Raw genomic sequence first — 18,373 nt, forward strand, 5'->3', positions numbered from 1 at the left:
CCAACCTGGCAGTTCGAAAGCACGTCAAAGTGCAAGTAGATAAATAGGTACCGCTCCGGCGGGAAGTTACATGGCGTTTCTGTGCGCTCTGGCTTCCATCACAGTGTTCGGTTGCACCAGAAGCAGGTTTAGTCCTGCTGGCCACGTGACCCAGAAAGACGTCTGTGGACGAACGCTGGCTCCCACAGCCTGATAGCGAGATGAGCGCTGCAACCTTATACAGTGGTACCTCGGGATGCGAACGGGATCCGTTCCGGAGCCCCGTTCGCATCCTGAATGCAACATAAGCCGTGACGGTTTTGCGTTTTGCTGCTTCCTGTGTGAGTGCCTGGAGGCGGTTGGAGGTTGGATGGCGGCTAACAGACTGAGGTTGAATCCTGACAAGACAGAAGTACTGTTCTTCGGGGACAGGAGGCGGGCAGGTGTGGAGGATTCCCTGGTCCTGAATGGGGTAACTGTGCCCCTGAAGGACCAGGTGTGCAGCCTAGGAGTCATTTTGGACTCACAGCTGTCCATGGAGGCGCAGGTCAAATCTGTGTCCAGGGCGGCTGTTTACCAGCTCTATCTGGTACACAGGATGAGACCCTCCCTGCCCGCAGACTGTCTCGCCAGAGTGGTGCATGCTCTAGTTATCTTCCGCTCAGGACCAGGTGCACAGCCTGGGCGTAGTGGGGAGCTGCATCCCAAATCAGGTAAATAAATAAAAATACTTAACTAACCAACTGCGTCACAGATAGCTCCGTTCTGCCGCTGGCTACGCCCATGCCATCACACTTGCTTGGGCAAGGTTTGGTCGGAATCTCCCTCCTTGCAACTTGAATCCATTAATTCGGGGCTTAGCCTCTGATGCAGCAGACATAACAAATTAATATCAAATAACATTAAACAACAAGCATTATTATTGATAATTAATTTTATGATCATCGACTGCATTTCTGTACCGACCACCGCGGGAAGTTTGCAACGTAATTTGATTCATTGCCTGCCCTCCTCCCCCCCCATAGGAGTTAAAAAAAAAAACCCCAATATTATGCAAGGTAAGTTGAATAACGTTCCCGCCCGCCCGCGCGTGCGCAACTGCACCTTTCCTCTCCGGGGGCACGTGACTCCCCATCGCTCGCGCCCAGCCGCTGACCACGTGCCCTCCCTCCCTCCCCCGAGCCTCGCGACCGGGGATTCCGTCCCGGCGCATGCGCAGTGCGCGCGCCACCTGACGGCCGCCGCCTCTCCGTCCCTTTTGCCCCAGTTTATGGGGTGGGGTGGGGGAGGGGCGATGAGTTCCGCTGGCCTCCGCCGACTCTTCCTCGCTTTCGCAGCCATGGGAGAAGCCGCCTCTTCTTCCCTCAAGGCAGCCGGGGAACGAGAGGTCCTGCCTGGCCGGAGCCGGAGCCTTGTGCGCCTCCTGGGTAAGTGAGCGGGGGGAGAGAGAGAGAGAGAGAGATAGAGAAGACTTAAAAAGCGGCCTCCTGAGGGGAGTCAGAGCGAAGGAGAAGGCCGCGCATGCGCCTCGAGTCGCTGGTGTGTGAGAGAGAGAGCGAGCGCAGCTCGTGAGGGAGACCTTATTCTCGAGACTGTGGCGCATGCGCGAGCTCTCCCCAGCCGCGCTCGGCGCCTGCGCGCTGAGGAGGTGGGTCGAGGACCTCGCGGTGGTGTTCGGAGGGAGCATGCGCGCCTCTTGGCCCGCCTCTCTCCGAAGGAGAAGCCGAGCCCCAGTGCGCATGCTCCGCGTGGGTCTCTGCAATCTTAGGCGGTGCATAGGTTGCATTAGGTTGTCTTTTTCTAAGGAGCAGCAGAGGCGGCTGTTTTGCAACCGGAGCAATGATTTTCACGTAGAGTTGGAAGGGACCACGGGGGTCATCTAGTCCAACCCGCTTGCAATGCAGGGATCTGTTTTCCCCACTTTGGGGCTCGAACCCACGACCCTGAGACTGAGAGTCTCATGCTCTAGTGACTGAGCTATCCCCAGGCTTTGCGCCAATAAAGGGCATTCCATCTCACAGCCTGCGTAAGGCGGTTTTTCAGTTATACTTCCTTGCACATCTCTGGCTTTGGAAAGTTAAGGGTTGCAACTGACTGTTGGGGGAAAATATTTATACATACATAAATACATACAGTGGTGCCTCGCAAGACAAACGCCTCGCAAAACTAAAAACTCGCAAGACGAACGCCTCGCAAAACGAAAAACTCGCAAGACGAACGCCTCGCAAAACGAAAAATTCGCAAGACGAAAGAGTTTTCCGTTTTTGAGTCGTTCCGCAAGAGGAATTTCCCTATGGGCTTGCTTCGCAAGAAGAAAGCCCATAGGGAAATCTCCGGGGACCTCTTTTAAATGCTGGCGGTGGGGAGCAAAGCCTGTCGCCCCCCTCCGGCCTTCAGAAGAGGTCCAGGAAGGCCGGCGGGAGCCAAAAGGCTTTGCTCCCCACCGCCAGCATTTTAAAAGCGGTCCGGGATAGCAGGGAAGCGCGCTGCGCTTTCCCGCTTTCCCGCTATCCCGGACCGCTTTTAAAATGCTGGCCATCGGGAGCAAAGACTTGCCCACCGTCGGCCTTCCTGGACCTCTTCTGAAGGCCGGCGGGGGGCAAAAGTCTTTGCTCCCCCCCACCTGCCTTCCCGGGATAGCGGAGAAGCGCAGTGCGTTTCTCCGCTATCCTGGACGGCTTTTGAAGGCAGGCGGGGGGGAGCAAAGACTTTTGCCCACCGCCTGCCTTCAGAAGACCTCCGCTGTCCCGGGGGCTTTTAAAATGCTGGGGGTCGGCAGCGAAGGCTTCGCTGCCGCCCGCCAGCATTTTAAGATCGCCCCAGGACAGCGGAGGCTTTTAAAATGCTGGGGGTCGGCAGCGAAGGCTTCGCTGCCGCCCGCCAGCATTTTAAAAGCCCCCGGGACAGCAGAGACTTCTCCTCTGTCCCGGGGCAATCTTAAAATGCGGGCGGGCGGCAGCGAAGCCCTCCTGTCCCCGGAGCTTGCGGGGCGGGAGGTGGGGAGAAGGGCTTTTCTTCCCACCGCCAGCCTTCAGAACAGCCTTCTGAAGGCTGGCGGTGGGAAGAAAAGCCCTTGTCCCCCCCCCAGCCTTCAGAAGAGGTCGGGGGACAGACTGTCCCCGGACCTGGTCTGAAGGCGGTTTCCATAGGAACGCATTGATTGATTTTCAGTGCATTCCTATGGGAAACCATGCTTCGCAAGACGAAAAACTCGCAAGAAGAAAAAACTTGCGGAACGAATTAATTTCGTCTTGCGAGGCACCACTGTACCCTGCCTTTCCCCCTGAACTCAAGGTGGTTTACAGCTAAAATAGAAACATCTAAAAACAGTATGTTATCATAATGCCATTATACATAAAATAAACATGTCATTACAATAAAATACCTGCTTTCCTACCCCTTTATTTGCAAAAAGAAGACGTGTTCTAATGAAAAGTACCTGTCAGGGACTCAGCGGGAGCGCAGGGAGGAGAGGAGATGGAAAGCGAGGGGGAGCAATCCGAGGGCAGCGTAGGAGAATATGACAGCAGCCCGAGAGATTCCATGAGCCTCTCCAGCGAATCGGAAGATTCACAGAAGGGGGCGCCGATGGGCAGGGCAAGGGGCAAGCCAAGGGGGACACTCCAGAAGCAAGGGGCCAGCGGGGACTCCCAGAGCAGCAGTTGGAAATCAGGACCAGCTTCCCCACCAGAGCGTAGTGGGGGGGAGGAGTCCCAGGTGTCAGAGCCCACATATGCACCACCAGCGAGAGAAGATGAGTCAGGGTTGACCACGCCTCCATCGGAGAGCGAGTTAACGGTCAAGAGGAAAGTTGCAGGCTGGGCGCGCGCGCCAAGTTCAAAGGTACAGGCGAGCGGCACAGAAGGTAGCCCGGATAGGGAACCAGGTCCTAAAGCCCGCCGGAAGGAGGGGCAAGAATCGTCAGGGTCAGCGTCAGAGGAGTCCAGGAAGGATGAGACCCTAGCGGGCAGGAGGGCCCAGAGGAGAAAGGAACTTAGGAAGAGGTGGAGCAAAGCGAGTGTCTTAAACTGGTGTGGAAGGGGAGGAGACTCAGACGGGACTTCGCCGGTCTAAGGTCGAGACGTAGAGCTGCGCGCTGCGGCTTTAAAATGGAAACTGAACCTCAATAAAGACTTTTGTACATAACTACAGCCTAGCGTTGGTCCTCTGTGAGCTGGGACCTGGAGGCAGCTCTGACAGTACCTAAAAAGACACATTGCATGAAATGTTCTCTTGGAGTTGGGAAGGCAGCAGAGGAGTGGCCCAAGTTTGCAGAGGGGTGTTAAGTTGTTCGGCGTCATTGAAACAGGAAGGGAGCTCTTCAAAACGAGTGAATGGGTGGTAAAATGGCATATGCAGTTCTTTCCAAGTAAGTGTAAAGTGATACATGCCAGGGTAAAGGAACCCTTAATTTGGCATACAGTAAGCCCACAATTTACACACGTTTAATTTGTGTGCATTCAGATTTATGCACAGGGCAAAAAAGTTTTCATTTTAAGGGGCAGGGAAGGTTCTGGGAAAATGACATTGGCAAACGCACCCACCATTGAACCCAGAGGGCTTTGACTATACACAATTTTGAATTTAGGTGCAAGCTGCTGAACATAGCCATCTTTATAAGTTGCAGGCTTACTGTGCATGCTCATGGGGACTGAACCAGAGGTGACAGACTAGGAGCATGACCTTGGGATCATAGTACATAGCTTGATGAAGGTGTTAACCCCAGTGTGCGGTGGCTGTGAGAAAGGCAAATTCCATGCTAGGAATTGAAAATAAAATGATATCATAATGCTGTTATAGAAATTTATGGTGCGACTGCATTTGGCGTATTATCTTGAAAAGCAGGGACATCACCTTGCCAACAAAGGTCCGTATAATTAAAGCTATGGTTTTCCTAGTAGTGATGTATGGAAGTGAGAGCTGGACCATAAAGAAGGCTGATCACCGAAGAATTGACGCTTTTGAATTCTGGTGCTGGAGGAGACTCTTGAGAGTCCCATGGACTGCAAGAAGATCAAACCTCTCCATTCTTAAGGAAATCAGCCCTGAGAGCTCACTGGAAGGACACATCCTGAAGCTGAGGCTCCAATCCTTTGGCCACCTCATGAGAAGAGAAGACTCCCTGGAAAAGACCCTGGGAAAGATGGAGGGCACAAGGAGAAGGGGACGACAGAGGACGAGATGGTTGGACAGTGTTCTCAAAGCTACCAGCATGAGTTTGACCAAACTGCGGGAGGCAGTAGAAGACAGGAGTGCCTGGCGTGCTCTGGTCCATGGGGTCACAAAGAGTCAGACACAACTAAACAACTCAACAACAACAAGTACAGTTCTGGTCACTTCACCTCAAAAAGGATATTGTATAGTTGAAAAAGGTTCATAAAAAGACCACCCAAATGATCAAGTGGATGGAGCGACTCTGCTATGCAGAAAGGTTGCAACGTGTGGGACTTTTTAGTTTAGAGAAAAGGTGAGCAAAGGTGAGGTAAAAGTACAGGACCCCTGGACGGTTAAGTGCAGTTGAATTTGGCTATAGCGTGCAGCGTTCATATCTGCTTTCAGACCGAAGGAGCTGGCGTTTGTGTGCAGACAGCTTTCTGGGTCATGTGGCCAGCATGACTAAAGCGCTTCTGGAGCATGGAACACCATGATAAGTGTCAGAGCGCACAGAAACACCGTTTGCTTTCACGCCGCAGCGGTACCTATTTATTTACGTGCACTGGTATGGTTTCGAACTGCTAGGTTGGCAGGAGCTGGGACAGAGCAATGGGAGCTCACCCCATTGCGCAGATTCGAACTGCCGACTTTATAATTGGCAAGCCCAAGCGGTTTGGTGGTTTAGACCACAGTGCTACCTGCATCCCCCCAGGAAAGACGAGTATGAGATGGCATGATAGAAGTTTATAGAAGTGTTCCCTCCCCCTCTTTTCTAAAAAGAAAAAGGGAAAAAAGAACTGTTCTCTCGTGCAATGTGCCTGTACCCTACGATGTATTCTCCACTGAAATTTATAGCAACAGCAACCAGAAACAGAGATATGTTAGTTTTGTGTGTGTTTATACTTCAGGTGAAATGATGCAGGGATAATGCAACTGATACTTAGGTGGAAATTCTTCATGTGACTTCTGGAAAAGAAGCAATACATCAAAAGCGTGCAAATAATCTTTGGTAGATGAATGGTATCCAATATGTAGGCATTTCAGATGGCCTGACCGGCTGCCAGAGAAACACAGCTCCTGGGAGTCCTCAAAACCCAACACTGTCTTATCACCTCCTAAGTACCACACACAATATTCATTAGCCAACACTTTCACCTGAAAGCCCCCGCCCCTCCAATCCCTGGAGTTCTTCAAAAGCTGCTTAACATTCCTCTCACACTGTGCTGTGCATGGGCCTGAAGCTTTATTGTGCAAAGCTGGATCCCCACCCCAGAAGGATTCAGATGGGCTTGTAAGCCGAAGTATCTCACCAGAAGGGTCCCCCCTGGCAATAAAAGTCAGGTTGCTGGGGAACAGCATCACTTGAGGGGCGGACACGTTTACTCAACTGGCAATCCCTTGATTGCAAAGAAGACATAAAAGAGACGTATTCAGCAGATTGCATATTCATGAACCTGACCACAAGAAAATGGAGAAGATCTGTATTCAGAGAATGATGCTTGTGTGTTGCTCTGAGAATTTATTCCAGATTATGGAACTTGATGTGAGGGCGTTCTTTAATGCCTGGCTGTCAAGGCTTGGGAAGGCCCTCGAATAAAATACAGCAGCTGATCGGTTCTTCAAATAGTATCTGGGATTAGAGGAAGATGGAGGATTGCATTTAGAAGAGGGAATTTTGGAAGGGTTAGGAAAACTGCACCTTCCGGAATTCCCTCTTCTGTGGGCCAATTAAAGATACAGAAGACCTGGCCCTAGCCTCTTCTGCTTATGGACACTTTATCAAAACATCCTGGGGTCTATAGAGCAGAGATTAATAATTTTGAAATCTTTCCTGCACTCTGTGTCAAGATTGTTTGCAGAGTATTACTTTATTTTTCTCACAACTTCCCTGTGAGGCAGATTAAGTTGAGAAACTGTGATTTATCAAAGTGTGCTGCTTCATTGCTGAGCAAGGAAGCCTATGCAGCAACACTGGTGTAAATTCCCTTATTGCTGTTAATCTTGTCCTGTACTGGGGACGATGGTGCAGTCCTATAGCTTCTATAGTTTATTAACAGTGGCAGCAAGACCAGCCTTTCAGAAACCTGTGGAAAATGTTTATCCATGAATAAAACGGTTATGTACGCCAAAGAGGGAGAATATCTTAAAAGCATCTGTTATCTCCAATTTCCCAAAGGTTGTGTTTACATTTTTTAAAGGACAGTGTTTCATGTACTGCAATTGAGGGATGAATTTCTGATACGGCTTAACAAACCATACTAAAAGCTTTTCTGAGGTTATCAATAACAAAATAGCTGTGCCAGAGATAACATTATAATATGCCTTGTCCACAGCGGTTACTGGGTTTGCTTCCTTCTTTTTATTCAAATTCTCCCTCGAGAGTCTCCGCTTCTCCCGTACCCCAGGGATGAAGAAACTCTGTTCACTTGCGGTTATCAGTATGGACCTGATGTCTGCTGCTGTGAATAGAAAGTGCTGCCACTTCACAGACCTGAGTCACTCCTTTGGTATGCAGAGATGCTAATGAATAATAATAAAAGATCCTTATATTAACTGAGCCTAGTACTGTGGATCAACCAGCTCTAGCTATGTAGGCAGCTCATTTCCAGGCTCAATTCTCTTTTTCCTGTTTTGAAAGTGATATTTCCTCTTTGCGGTTGATCTGCTCGGTTCCTCCTCTGTGGTTTCCCAGGCTATGGTATCAGAAGCGTCCCAAGGGCTGAGCTGGCTTGACTTTGTCAAAACAAAAACAAGCTCAACTCACCTGCGAGTTCTGCAAGGTCTGCGGCTAGTTTCCACACAAATGAAGAACATTGACTAAGTTTGTGCTGATAGGTAGCCAAATGTACATTGTCCCAGTGATGCCCTAAGCATGTTTACTTGGTGAAAGTCCCACTGAATTCAAGGGCCTTCTTCCCTGCTATGTGCGCATGTACGGTTTCGACATTTCAAAGTCTGCTAATAATTTCTAAGCCTGCTGAGGTTGAGCAGATTTTAAAATTAGCTGTCAGAAGCTTTACCACCACTTCAGGCTGAAATGTATATTCTTACCTATCCTTCAGGCATAACAGTTGGCAGTCTACAATGGTTTTTGCCTTTAGTGCATGTTTTGGAATACAAACATTTGGAATACATACAAGCGTTAATGCTGCAGGAGGCTAACAACAAACCCTGGTTTTCAATACCTGCTTTTATTGGGCAAGGCCTATACCTCAGTTGTAGAGCATCTGCTTTGCAGCATCACCAGCTAGGAGTGTAAAAGACTCCCTGTCTGAAACCCTGGAGAGCCACTGTCAAATCCGTGTACACTACTGAACTAGGGGTACTGCTAGTCTGACTTGGTATAACACAGCTTCCTGTGTCCCTATAGGTAAGACAGTGGGGCTGTGATCAAAAGGTAAAGGGACCCCTGACCATTGGGTCCAGTCGTGGCCGACTCTGGGGTTGCGGTGCTCATCTCGCTTTATTGGCCAAGGGAGCCGGCGTACAGCTTCCGGGTCATGTGACCAGCATGACTAAGCTGCTTCTGGTGAACCAGAGCAGCGCACGGAAACGCCGTTTACCTTACCTTACCTATTTATCTACTAGCACTTTGACGTGCTTTCGAACTGCTAGGTTGGCAGGAGCAGGGACCGAGCAACGGGAGCTCACCCCGTCGCAGGGATTCGAACCGCCGACCTTCAGTCCTAGGCTCAGTGGTTTAACCCACAGCGCCACCCGCATCCCTGGGGCTGTGATTAAAGAGCTTAAATTCTATTCTGTATTTTCAAAGGCTAGCATATATGACAAACGGAAGTAGGTCTTCAATACAAATCTGCAGTTTCAAGCATCTGTCTTTCCTTGCTACATCTGTAGAGGTGTGGACATTTGGAATGCAGTCCTTAGGTCTGGAGGGCGACAGTACAAGAATGGGCCTTTTCTGTGGTGGTTCTCTGCTGGTGGAACACTCTCCCCAGGGACGTTTGCCTGGTGCCTTTGTTACATATACATTTATCCCATACCTATGGCTAATTCGGAGCATCTCCACTCCCATCATTCAGCCTGGACACTGAGGTCCAGCTCCGAGGGTTTTCTGCTGGTTCCCTCACTGCGAGAAGTGAAGTAACAGGGAACCAGACAGAGGGCCTTCTCGGTAGTGTGGAGCCCTCCCTGTGGAATGCCCATCCATCAGATGTCAAGGAGATAAATAACTATGCAACTTTTAGTAGACACCTGAAGGCAGCCCTATATTGGGAAGTTTTTAACATTTTATTATGTTTTAAAATGTGTTGGAAGATGCCCAGAGTGGCTGGGGCAACCCATTCAGATAGGTGGGGTCTTCTTCTTCTTCTTCTTCTTCTTCTTCAGATGAAGGGTGGTATAGAAGTACAGTAAATCAGTCAAACAAACAAACAAACAATCTTTGTATTCACAGAGAGCTGGTTGTTGAGTGGCTCCTGCAGGGACCTCAAATAACTTAGCCCTGCTGCATCATAGAATCATAGAATCATAGAGCTGGAAGAGACCACAAGGGCCATCGAGTCCAACCCCCTGCCAAGCAGGAAACACCATCAGAGCACTCCTGACATATGGTTGTCAAGCCTCTGCTTAAAGACCTCCAAAGAAGGAGACTCCACCACACTCCTTGGCAGCAAATTCCACTGTCGAACAGCTCTTACTGTCAGGAAGTTCTTCCTAATGTTTAGGTGGAATCTTTTTTCTTGTAGTTTGGAGCCATTGCTCCGTGTCCGCTTCTCTGGAGCAGCAGAAAACAACCTTTCTCCCTCCTCTATGTGACATCCTTTTATATATTTGAACATGGCTATCATATCACCCCTTAACCTCCTCTTCTCCAGGCTAAACATGCCCAGCTCCCTTAGCCGTTCCTCATAAGGCATCGTTTCCAGGCCTTTGACCGTTTTGGTTGCCCTCCTCTGGACACGTTCCAGTTTCTCAGTGTCCTTCTTGAACTGTGGTGCCCAGAACTGGACACAGTACTCCAGGTGAGGTCAGTTTCTTTCACTGCTCGATGACCTACTTGCCACCGTTCTGAGGGTGCTGTGACTTGCCCACACTGTTCAGTTTCAACTGTGGCTCTCTTATGGTAGCCAGCAGCCTATCCTTCCCCACAGATCCTAGTACAGTGGTACCTCTGGATGTGAACGGGATCCATTCCGGAGCCCTATTCGCATCCTGAAGCGAAAGCAACCTGCGTCCGCGGGTCGCGACTCGCCGCTTCTGCACATGTGCGTGACATCATTTTGACCGTCTGCGCATGCGTGAGCGGCGAAACCCGGAAGTAACATGCTCCATTACCTCCGGGTGCGCAACCCGAAAATACGCATCCCAAAGTTACTTCAACCCGAGGTATGACTGTAAAAGGCTACTGTAAAAGACTGTAAAAGAGCCAGTGTGGTGTAGTGGTTCAGAGCGGTGGACTCGTAATCTGGTGAACCGGGTTCGCTTCCCTGCTCCTCCACATGCAGCTGCTGGGTGACCTTGGGCCAGTCACACTTCTCTGACGTCTCTCAACCCCACTCACCCCACAGAGTGTTTGTTGTGGGGGAGGAAGGGAAAGGAGAATGTTAGCCGCTTTGAGACTCCTTAAAGGGAGTGAAAGGCGGGATATCAAATCCAAACTTCTGTACATGGTTTGAGGATGGAAACTTACTTTGCGTTTCTGGATAATTTGTCACTATTATTATTACTATTATTATTAGCATTTGTACCCTGCTCTTCAGCTGAAAAGGCTCCCAGAGTGGCTTACCGTATTTTTCCGTGTATAACACGTCCCCCCTGTGTGTAAGACGGACACAAAATTAAGAAAACGGGGGAGATTGCCCTGAGTTGTTGAGCTTTTTTAGGGGGAGGGGGTTGTAGGAAATCACTCACCTGCACGCATCGCAAAAGCCACCTAAAATATGTCCCCGCATTGGCACAAGCCACCATTCACCCCCCCCAATGCCACAGTGACAGTCAGTCAACACCAGCCCTTGCCGCAGCCACCAATAACACACCAAATAGATGCTGGCAATCTCCGCATCGTGGCAGCAACCAAAACCACATCTCCACTGTGCACTATCCATGTATAAAATGAACCCCATTTTTAAACATAATTTTTCAATTAAAAAACCCCCCCTCATCTTATACACGGAAAAGTACGGTACATACAATTAGCCACATACAAGTCAATACCTGACTATCTCTACTGAGAGAAGAAGATGACCCTGCTAATGCGTCTTGTCTTTTTGGTGGCCTCTGACGCCATCAGCCATGGTGTCCTTGTGTGTTGGAAATTGGAGATATGCATTTTAGTGGCATCTTCTCCCCTTGGGAATTGTCCTTTGTGCTTCCCTGGGGTTAAATATTGTCTCTCATGCTGTCTTACAGCTCCTTGAAGTTCTGTGTGAAGTTGTCTGGGGGCTGGAATGCAATCTAGAGCAAGCCAGTAAAATATTGTGGCTGAGCAGGGGTTTGAAACCCGTTTTTCCATTTGGGTGTCCGTGTCTCAGACTGACGTCCTCCCTATTGCAGCATACTGTTTCCTGCAGTTAATGCACTCTTTCATGGAAGCATTGATACTTTTCTGAAGCCAGAACATGGACCCTTCAGATTGTGAAACTGTACAGTGTTATGTGCACAGTATAATTTGTTGTTGTTGTTGTTTAGTCGTTTAGTCGTGTCCGACTCTTCGTGACCCCCTGGACCAGAGCACGCCGGGCACTCCTGTCTTCCACTGCCTCCCGCAGTTTGGTCAAACTCATGCTGGTAGCTTCTAGAACACCGTCCAACCATCTCGTCCTCTGTCGTCCCCTTCTCCTTGTGCCCTCCATCTTTTCCAACATCAGGGTCTTTTCCAGGGAGTCTTCTCTTCTCATGAGGTGGCCAAAGGATTGGAGCCTCAGCTTCACGATCTGGCCTTCCAGTGAGCACTCAGGCTTGATTTCCTTCAGAATGGAGAGGTTTGATTTTCTTGCAGTCCATGGGACTCTCAAGAGTCTCCTCCAGCACCAGAATTCAAGCACAGTATAATAATTCCAGCACCATAATTCAAACACAGTATAATAACAAACGTTAAAATAACTGTTGGAATTGGCTGGTGGGGGTGCATCCAGGAAATTACGGACTGGTTAACTTAATGTCTGTTCCAGGAAAACTGGTGGGAGGTATTGCTGAAGATAAAATAATACAGAAGGACAAGCTTCGCTGAAGCACAGCCAGCACGGCTTCTGTAAGGGCAGTGACACGATATGACAGTGGCCAAACAGATGCCTGTGGGAAACTTTCAAGCAGGATTTGAGCACAAGAGCAACTATCCCCTTCTGCAGTTTCCATCAACCGGCATTCAGAAGCATTATGGCCTCCAACTATGGAAGCAGAGCATAGCCATGATGGCTAGTGGGCATTGATAGCCCTCTCCTCCATGAATTTGTCAAATCCTCTTTTAAAGCTACCCAAGTTAGTGGCCATCACTGCCTTCTGTAGGAGTATGTTTTAACTGTAACATCGGTTTTAACTGTAGTTTGGGGTGGATAATAATTAGGTGTGCCTGCTACTGCTTTTTATTGTAAAAGAAGAAGAAATGTTTGCAAATGGACAGCAAGATCCCTTTAAGAGTTCCTTTTCAATGCCAGCACAGTGTCGCCAGGCATTTGTAGGAGAGGGAAGCACTTTTTATGAACTGGTCCCAATTCAGTGCCTTGTTGTATCTTACGGAAGGGACGTGGGTAGCACTGTGGGTTAAAACACAGAGCCTAGGACTTGCCGATCAGAAGGTCGGCGGTTCGAATCCCTGCGACGGACTGAGCTCCCGTTGCTCGGTCCCAGCTCCTGCCAACCTAGCAGTTCGAAAGCATGTCAAAGTTCAAGTAGATAAATAGGTACCGCTCCGGCGGTAAGGTAAATGGCGTTTCCGTGCGCTGCTCTGGTTTGCCAGAAGCAGCTGAGTCATGCTGGTCACATGACCCGGAAGCTGTACGCTGGCTCCCTCAGCCAATAAAGTGAGATGAGCGCCATAACCCCAGGGTCGGTCACAACTGGACCAAATGGTCAGGGGTCCCTTTACCTTTTACCTTTACTGTATCTTACGGTCTGACCACCCATTGCCTGTGGTTCCACCTGACAAGATATCTGACAAGATGAGACACAAGGAGGGGAGGGGAAATTAACATTCCTTGTATTTTCTCTGAGAACAAAATGATTATAATTTCAGTTTTAGCCATGATTTAGGTCTGTTTCCATAGTGGAGCTTTCCCCATTATCACCAGTCAGCCTGATATTAATGCAGTATTCCATGCTTCTTAATGTTATGGGTAGAACCTCCTTCGAAAGAAGCTTGCCATCTTTATGTATTGCCTGCAGACGTTTATAGAGAACACATTTCTTATCGCTGAATGGTGTGCATTGCATCCAGTTCTTCAGGACTACTGAGTAAAATGTTTTTGTTACCATTGTGCACAGTGTACTAAACCATGAAGGCTGTAAGGCGATTTGGCAGGATGAAGCGATGCTGGTGCCAGGATTTGGTTTATAACCAACAATTTTGGCTAAGAATATATACATATATGTATATGTATGCATATACATATACATCTATACTCTCACACACGTTTATATGTGTATTTATATGTGTGTGTGTGTATATATATATGTTTATTAATTGACTTGCAAAGGGCATCTATTGGAAACAAGGACTTCCAACAGCCTGGCACAGGCTGGAGCTCTGCCAAGACTGCTTGGGAAGGTTGCCATGCTGCAAGCAAGCAAGCAAGCTAAAGAAAGGGGGAAAAAGGCAAGACTTGGCACTGTTCAATCAAATCGGCTTCTTTTGTCTGCTTTCTCGGCTTGAGCTTCAGGAAAGAAAACCATCTTGGGATACAGAAAAAAACTCAGAAGTTTTCGGTGTCCAAACTTAGAAGATTATTAAAAGTCGCTTGGGCTTTTTTGTTTTGTTTTGTTTTGTTTTGTTTTGTTTTAAAGCGGCGGTATATTAAAATTCGTCCATCACTGGTTTGGGAAATAGCAGCCTTTCTTAAAGAAGCCACCACTGTGTTTTGTCTTTATACATATAGGATAATACGGTATTTGAATTTTGAATGTATAGTAAGGTTGGAAGATGGGGATGAGGGGGCGGGGGCGGGGGGAAGATTCTAAGTTTTAAAATAATGGTATACATTTGCAGAATAAAAGTTCTCATTGACTTTAAGCTTTTGGGATCAAGCTGAACAGTTGTTTTTATTCAAGAAAACTGGTTTGAGGGTAGAAGCTTTCCTTTCTTTTACCTTTATAATACATTGCAAATGATAACTTTTAAAAGGGATCCCCTCTGATATATGTTCCTATATCCGCTGTGAAATGATATAGTTTAAATATTGATGTAAAATAGTGTTTTGCATTTTCTTAAAGCAGAAATGGAATATGGGCTGATTACTCAGGATAAGGAAAGTTTTGGGTTAAGTAGGTTCTGTTCTGTTGATTTGCTTGAGTTTGAATTTGTTGGGTTAAGTAGTTTAACAATGAATGAAGATCAGATTCAGTGTGATTTTAGTTATGCAGTTAGATAGAGTAATTTTCTCTTAAAGCAGTCTTTAACTTTATGACACAGGAGAGGAATAGTTTATTCCTAATTTTGAACCAACAAATATGTAAGTATCTTGTCAACTAGGCCTTGAATTACTCCATTTCTTTCCTTCATTACTGGTTTAGAGAGTTATGACAGTCTAGTGTGGGTCCTTTTCACTTAGCACAAATAGTTGATGAACTTTTTTTAAAATATGAGATTGTTCACTTGTGCCACCAGCTGTTAGCATAACAAGTTTCATCATAATTTTTTTTACAAAACAAGCCCGTGACTGTGTTTAAAAATCTTTATGTAGATCCTGAATGTACATAGAAAATTGTTACGTTTGTGATGCCAAGCACACTTATGAAGAAATTAATTCCCTTGAAATTCAAAGAACTTTATGAATAACAAGTTTAGGACTGGAATTTTAAAGAGCCAAAAATAGTTGGAGTTTTTAGTGTATATAGAAGTTGATATATTTTTAATAACAAAGTTCTTGCCTAGCTAAACAGATTCCAGAGTCATTACAGTAAAGCAAATGCTGTCACTGAACTTCTTTTTCTGTCTTATTGCAGTGTTTGTTGTAATGGCTTGCTTGGAAAGATATTTAGGACTGCCTTTGTAAGATCCCATTTAATTTTTTGGAAATGAAAGGTCTGCATGTAGCTTATTTTATTTTGTAACATTCATGCTAATATTCATGTAGATTTGATTGCATTTTATAGGGTTGAAGTTACCATTATTATTAATGTACTTTTTCTGTGTTTATCTTTTGTATAATTCTTCATAACATAACATAAGATGAGCAGTATTCAGCCAAAGGCAAGCACTTTAAAACTGCTTTGATTTGAAAGAGAGATATTTAAACACATTGAATTCTTCCATTGGATTGAATGGGATTGAATGGGATTTACTCCCTACTAGGTGTGCTTAGGATTCTGCAATGGTATGCCCAGTTATATAGGAATAAACTATTGAACTCAGGGGAACACAGCAGATGTGTAGGGTTACACAGTTAAGCAGGATTACTTTGGTGGATTGTGCCCTTTGGTCTTGAAAACCTATTCTAATTTTTGCTTGCAATTCCTAAACAAATATATGGGAAAGTATGCAGAATTTTAAAGGAGGATATACCAAGTAACCTGCTTTAAATATACTTGGACGTATTCATTCAAGATGCATTAGTATTCTGCTTACCTTTTTCAAAAGTTTTTTAAAAAACTTCTTAGCCAAATGATTGCCAAGGAATTATTCTGAATCCCCAAACTGAGACGCCACAAGTGTGCATTGTTTGTGTGTTATGGACCCAAAATGTGTTATGTTGCTGTGCTGTGATTTGTTGGCAATTCACAGCAACAACAATAAGAGAGGAAGAAAGAGGGGGATCAGTTGTACACCTTCCCCATCCAGGACAGGATGAAAAGCATTTCTTCAAAATTGGGAGTGTAGGTAAAACCTTTAGGAAGAACTTCCTACCCATTAGAGCAGTTCAGCAGTTAGAGCTATATGTCTGGTTCCTCATTCTGAAATGAAACTTTTGAAGAAGGAATAAAGTAGGTTTCCCCCACCCCAGAAATAAATAAACCCAAGTGGGCACAATTATGTATATGTTTGGGAACCAGGTGATATCATAAACTTGAGTTTGAACTGTCATTGAATGTCCTGTGTATAGCGAATGAAGAGTGAGTAAGATGACTGGGTTTGCAAAGCAAGGTGGTATTATTACAGTGGTGCCCCGCAAGACGAATGCCTCGCAAGACGGAAAACTCGCTAGACGAAAGAGTTTTCCGTTTTGGAGGTGCTTCACAAAACGAATTTCCTATGAGCTTGCTTCGCAAGACGAAAATGTCTTGCGAGTTCCTGCGGGTTTTTTCCCCCTCCCCTCTTTTTCTAAGCCGCTTATCTGCTAAGCCGCTAAACCGCTAAAAGCCGCTAAACCGCTAATAGCGCTAATCCGCTAAGCCGTCAATGGGCTTGCTTCGCAAGACGAAAAAACCGCTAGACGAAGAGACTCGCGGAACGGATTCTTTTCGTCTTGCGAGGCACCACTGTATTATTATTGTTGTTGTTGTTGTTGTTGTTGTTGTTGTTGTTGTTATTCCACCCATCTAACTGGGGTACCCAAGCCACGCTGAGCGGTTTCCAACAAATTAAAACACAGTAAAACATCATATTTTTTAAAAAGCCCTAAACAGGGCTGCCTTCAGGTGTCTCCTAAAAGTCAGAAAATTGTTTATCGCCTTGACATCTGATGAGAGGGCATTCCACAGGCTGGGCATGACTACTGAGTTCCTGGTCCTCTATAACTTCACATCTTGCAATGATGGAACCATTAGACGGCCCTTATAATGCTAGAAAAATGTTGGAATGAAGTTATATGGCTTTAGTAGAAATGTTATAAGGAATTAAGGATAAATAGATTAACAGAGTATTAAAGGAAAAATAAGGTTAGAATGTGTTAAGATAATTATAGGATTGAAAACAGAGGAAGATGGAAAGGAATTGCTGGAAAAATTAACAGAAGTGGAATACAAAAAGGGAGGTGTGAGGAGGTCGCGGAAATAAGTGAATGAAAGATAAGATATTGAAATTATTTGATGTGTTTTAAATTGTGTTTGTTTTGTTTTGTTAGTTTAATGTGTTAGTGTTATGTAGTGTTTTTGTATTCTATTGTTTTTCTTTTTTGTAGTGTTTAAATTGTTGGAAAAGTAATAAATATTATTTAAAAATATATATATATATAAAGGTCAGCTTTGTGGGAAATATCAAGGAATACAGAAGAACAGAAAGAGCCCTTTGTATATCAAACATTATAGTAAACACATTCCACAGAGGAACCATTGTGTTCTTGGCTGTGGGCAGCACCTTCTGTCTAGTTCAAGGGTAGCTAACTTGTGGTCCTCCAGATACTGTTGGACTTCAACTCCCATCAGCCCCAGCCAGTGTGGGTAATGGCGAAGAATGAAGGGAGTTGATTTATTTTGCTTAATTTACTTAATAAAATTTACATACCGCTTGACTGAAAAAAAAATGCCTTAAAGTGGTTTACAAAGAGATAAAACAATTGTTTTATCTCTTTGTAAACCACTTTAAGACTTTTTTTTACAATGTTTACAACAGTACTTTAAAACATGCAAAAGTTAAAATACTAAAACAGATTAAAAATACCTCAACTTTCTAAGCATCTGTGTATGTTTTTTTTAAACAAGAATGCTTTTAGCAGGCGTCGAAGAGTACAGTGAAGTCGCCTGCTTGATCTCAATAGGCAGGGAGTTCCGAAGCGTCGGTGGCACCACACTAAACAATCAAGTTCTTACAAATGCAGAACGGGTATTATGTGGTACCTGTAATAGTGCCAGTTCTGCCTATCGAAGTGGTTGAGCGGGCACTTGTGGAGTAAGCAGATTTTGTAGCTAAACTGGAACCAAGTTGTTAAGGACTTTATATGCTAATAGTAACACCTTGAACTTGGCCCAGTAGCAGATTGGCAATCTGTGCACATCTCTGAGCACAGGTGTTTCACGCTGATGAGGTATCATAAGTAGACATCAAGTAGATGGTTGATTTAGGAAAGCTGGAAATTCAAGCAATATTTCAGCACCTTGGACAGAGCACTGAAGCTCTAAAGGCAGAGCCCATCAGTGCTCTTAGTAGCTGTGCACAGGAGTTCTACGTACAATGCTGCCCGGGTCTGCCTAC

The 18,373-nt window shown here is 46.1% G+C and overlaps 1 protein-coding gene across 3 annotated transcripts in view; it reads left to right on the forward strand.

Moving 5' to 3' along the window:
• Positions 1-1,189: 1,189 nt before the first annotated feature.
• The window catches only part of MSRA (methionine sulfoxide reductase A), a 229,484-nt gene continuing 212,300 nt past the window's right edge, over positions 1,190-18,373 (forward strand). The window contains exon 1 of one of the 3 annotated variants that reach the window (XM_079969021.1): positions 1,190-1,406. In XM_079969021.1, coding sequence (XP_079825147.1) covers positions 1,250-1,406 — 157 coding nt within the window. In that variant the 5' untranslated portion in view covers positions 1,190-1,249. Of the gene's footprint in view, positions 1,407-13,977; positions 14,193-18,373 lie in introns of those variants that run through there. The other 2 variants (XM_079969020.1, XM_079969022.1) reach the window with 2 other exon arrangements.

The sequence above is a fragment of the Podarcis cretensis genome, assembly GCF_951804945.1.
Source record: "Podarcis cretensis genome assembly, chromosome: 3".
NCBI lineage: Eukaryota > Metazoa > Chordata > Lepidosauria > Squamata > Lacertidae > Podarcis > Podarcis cretensis.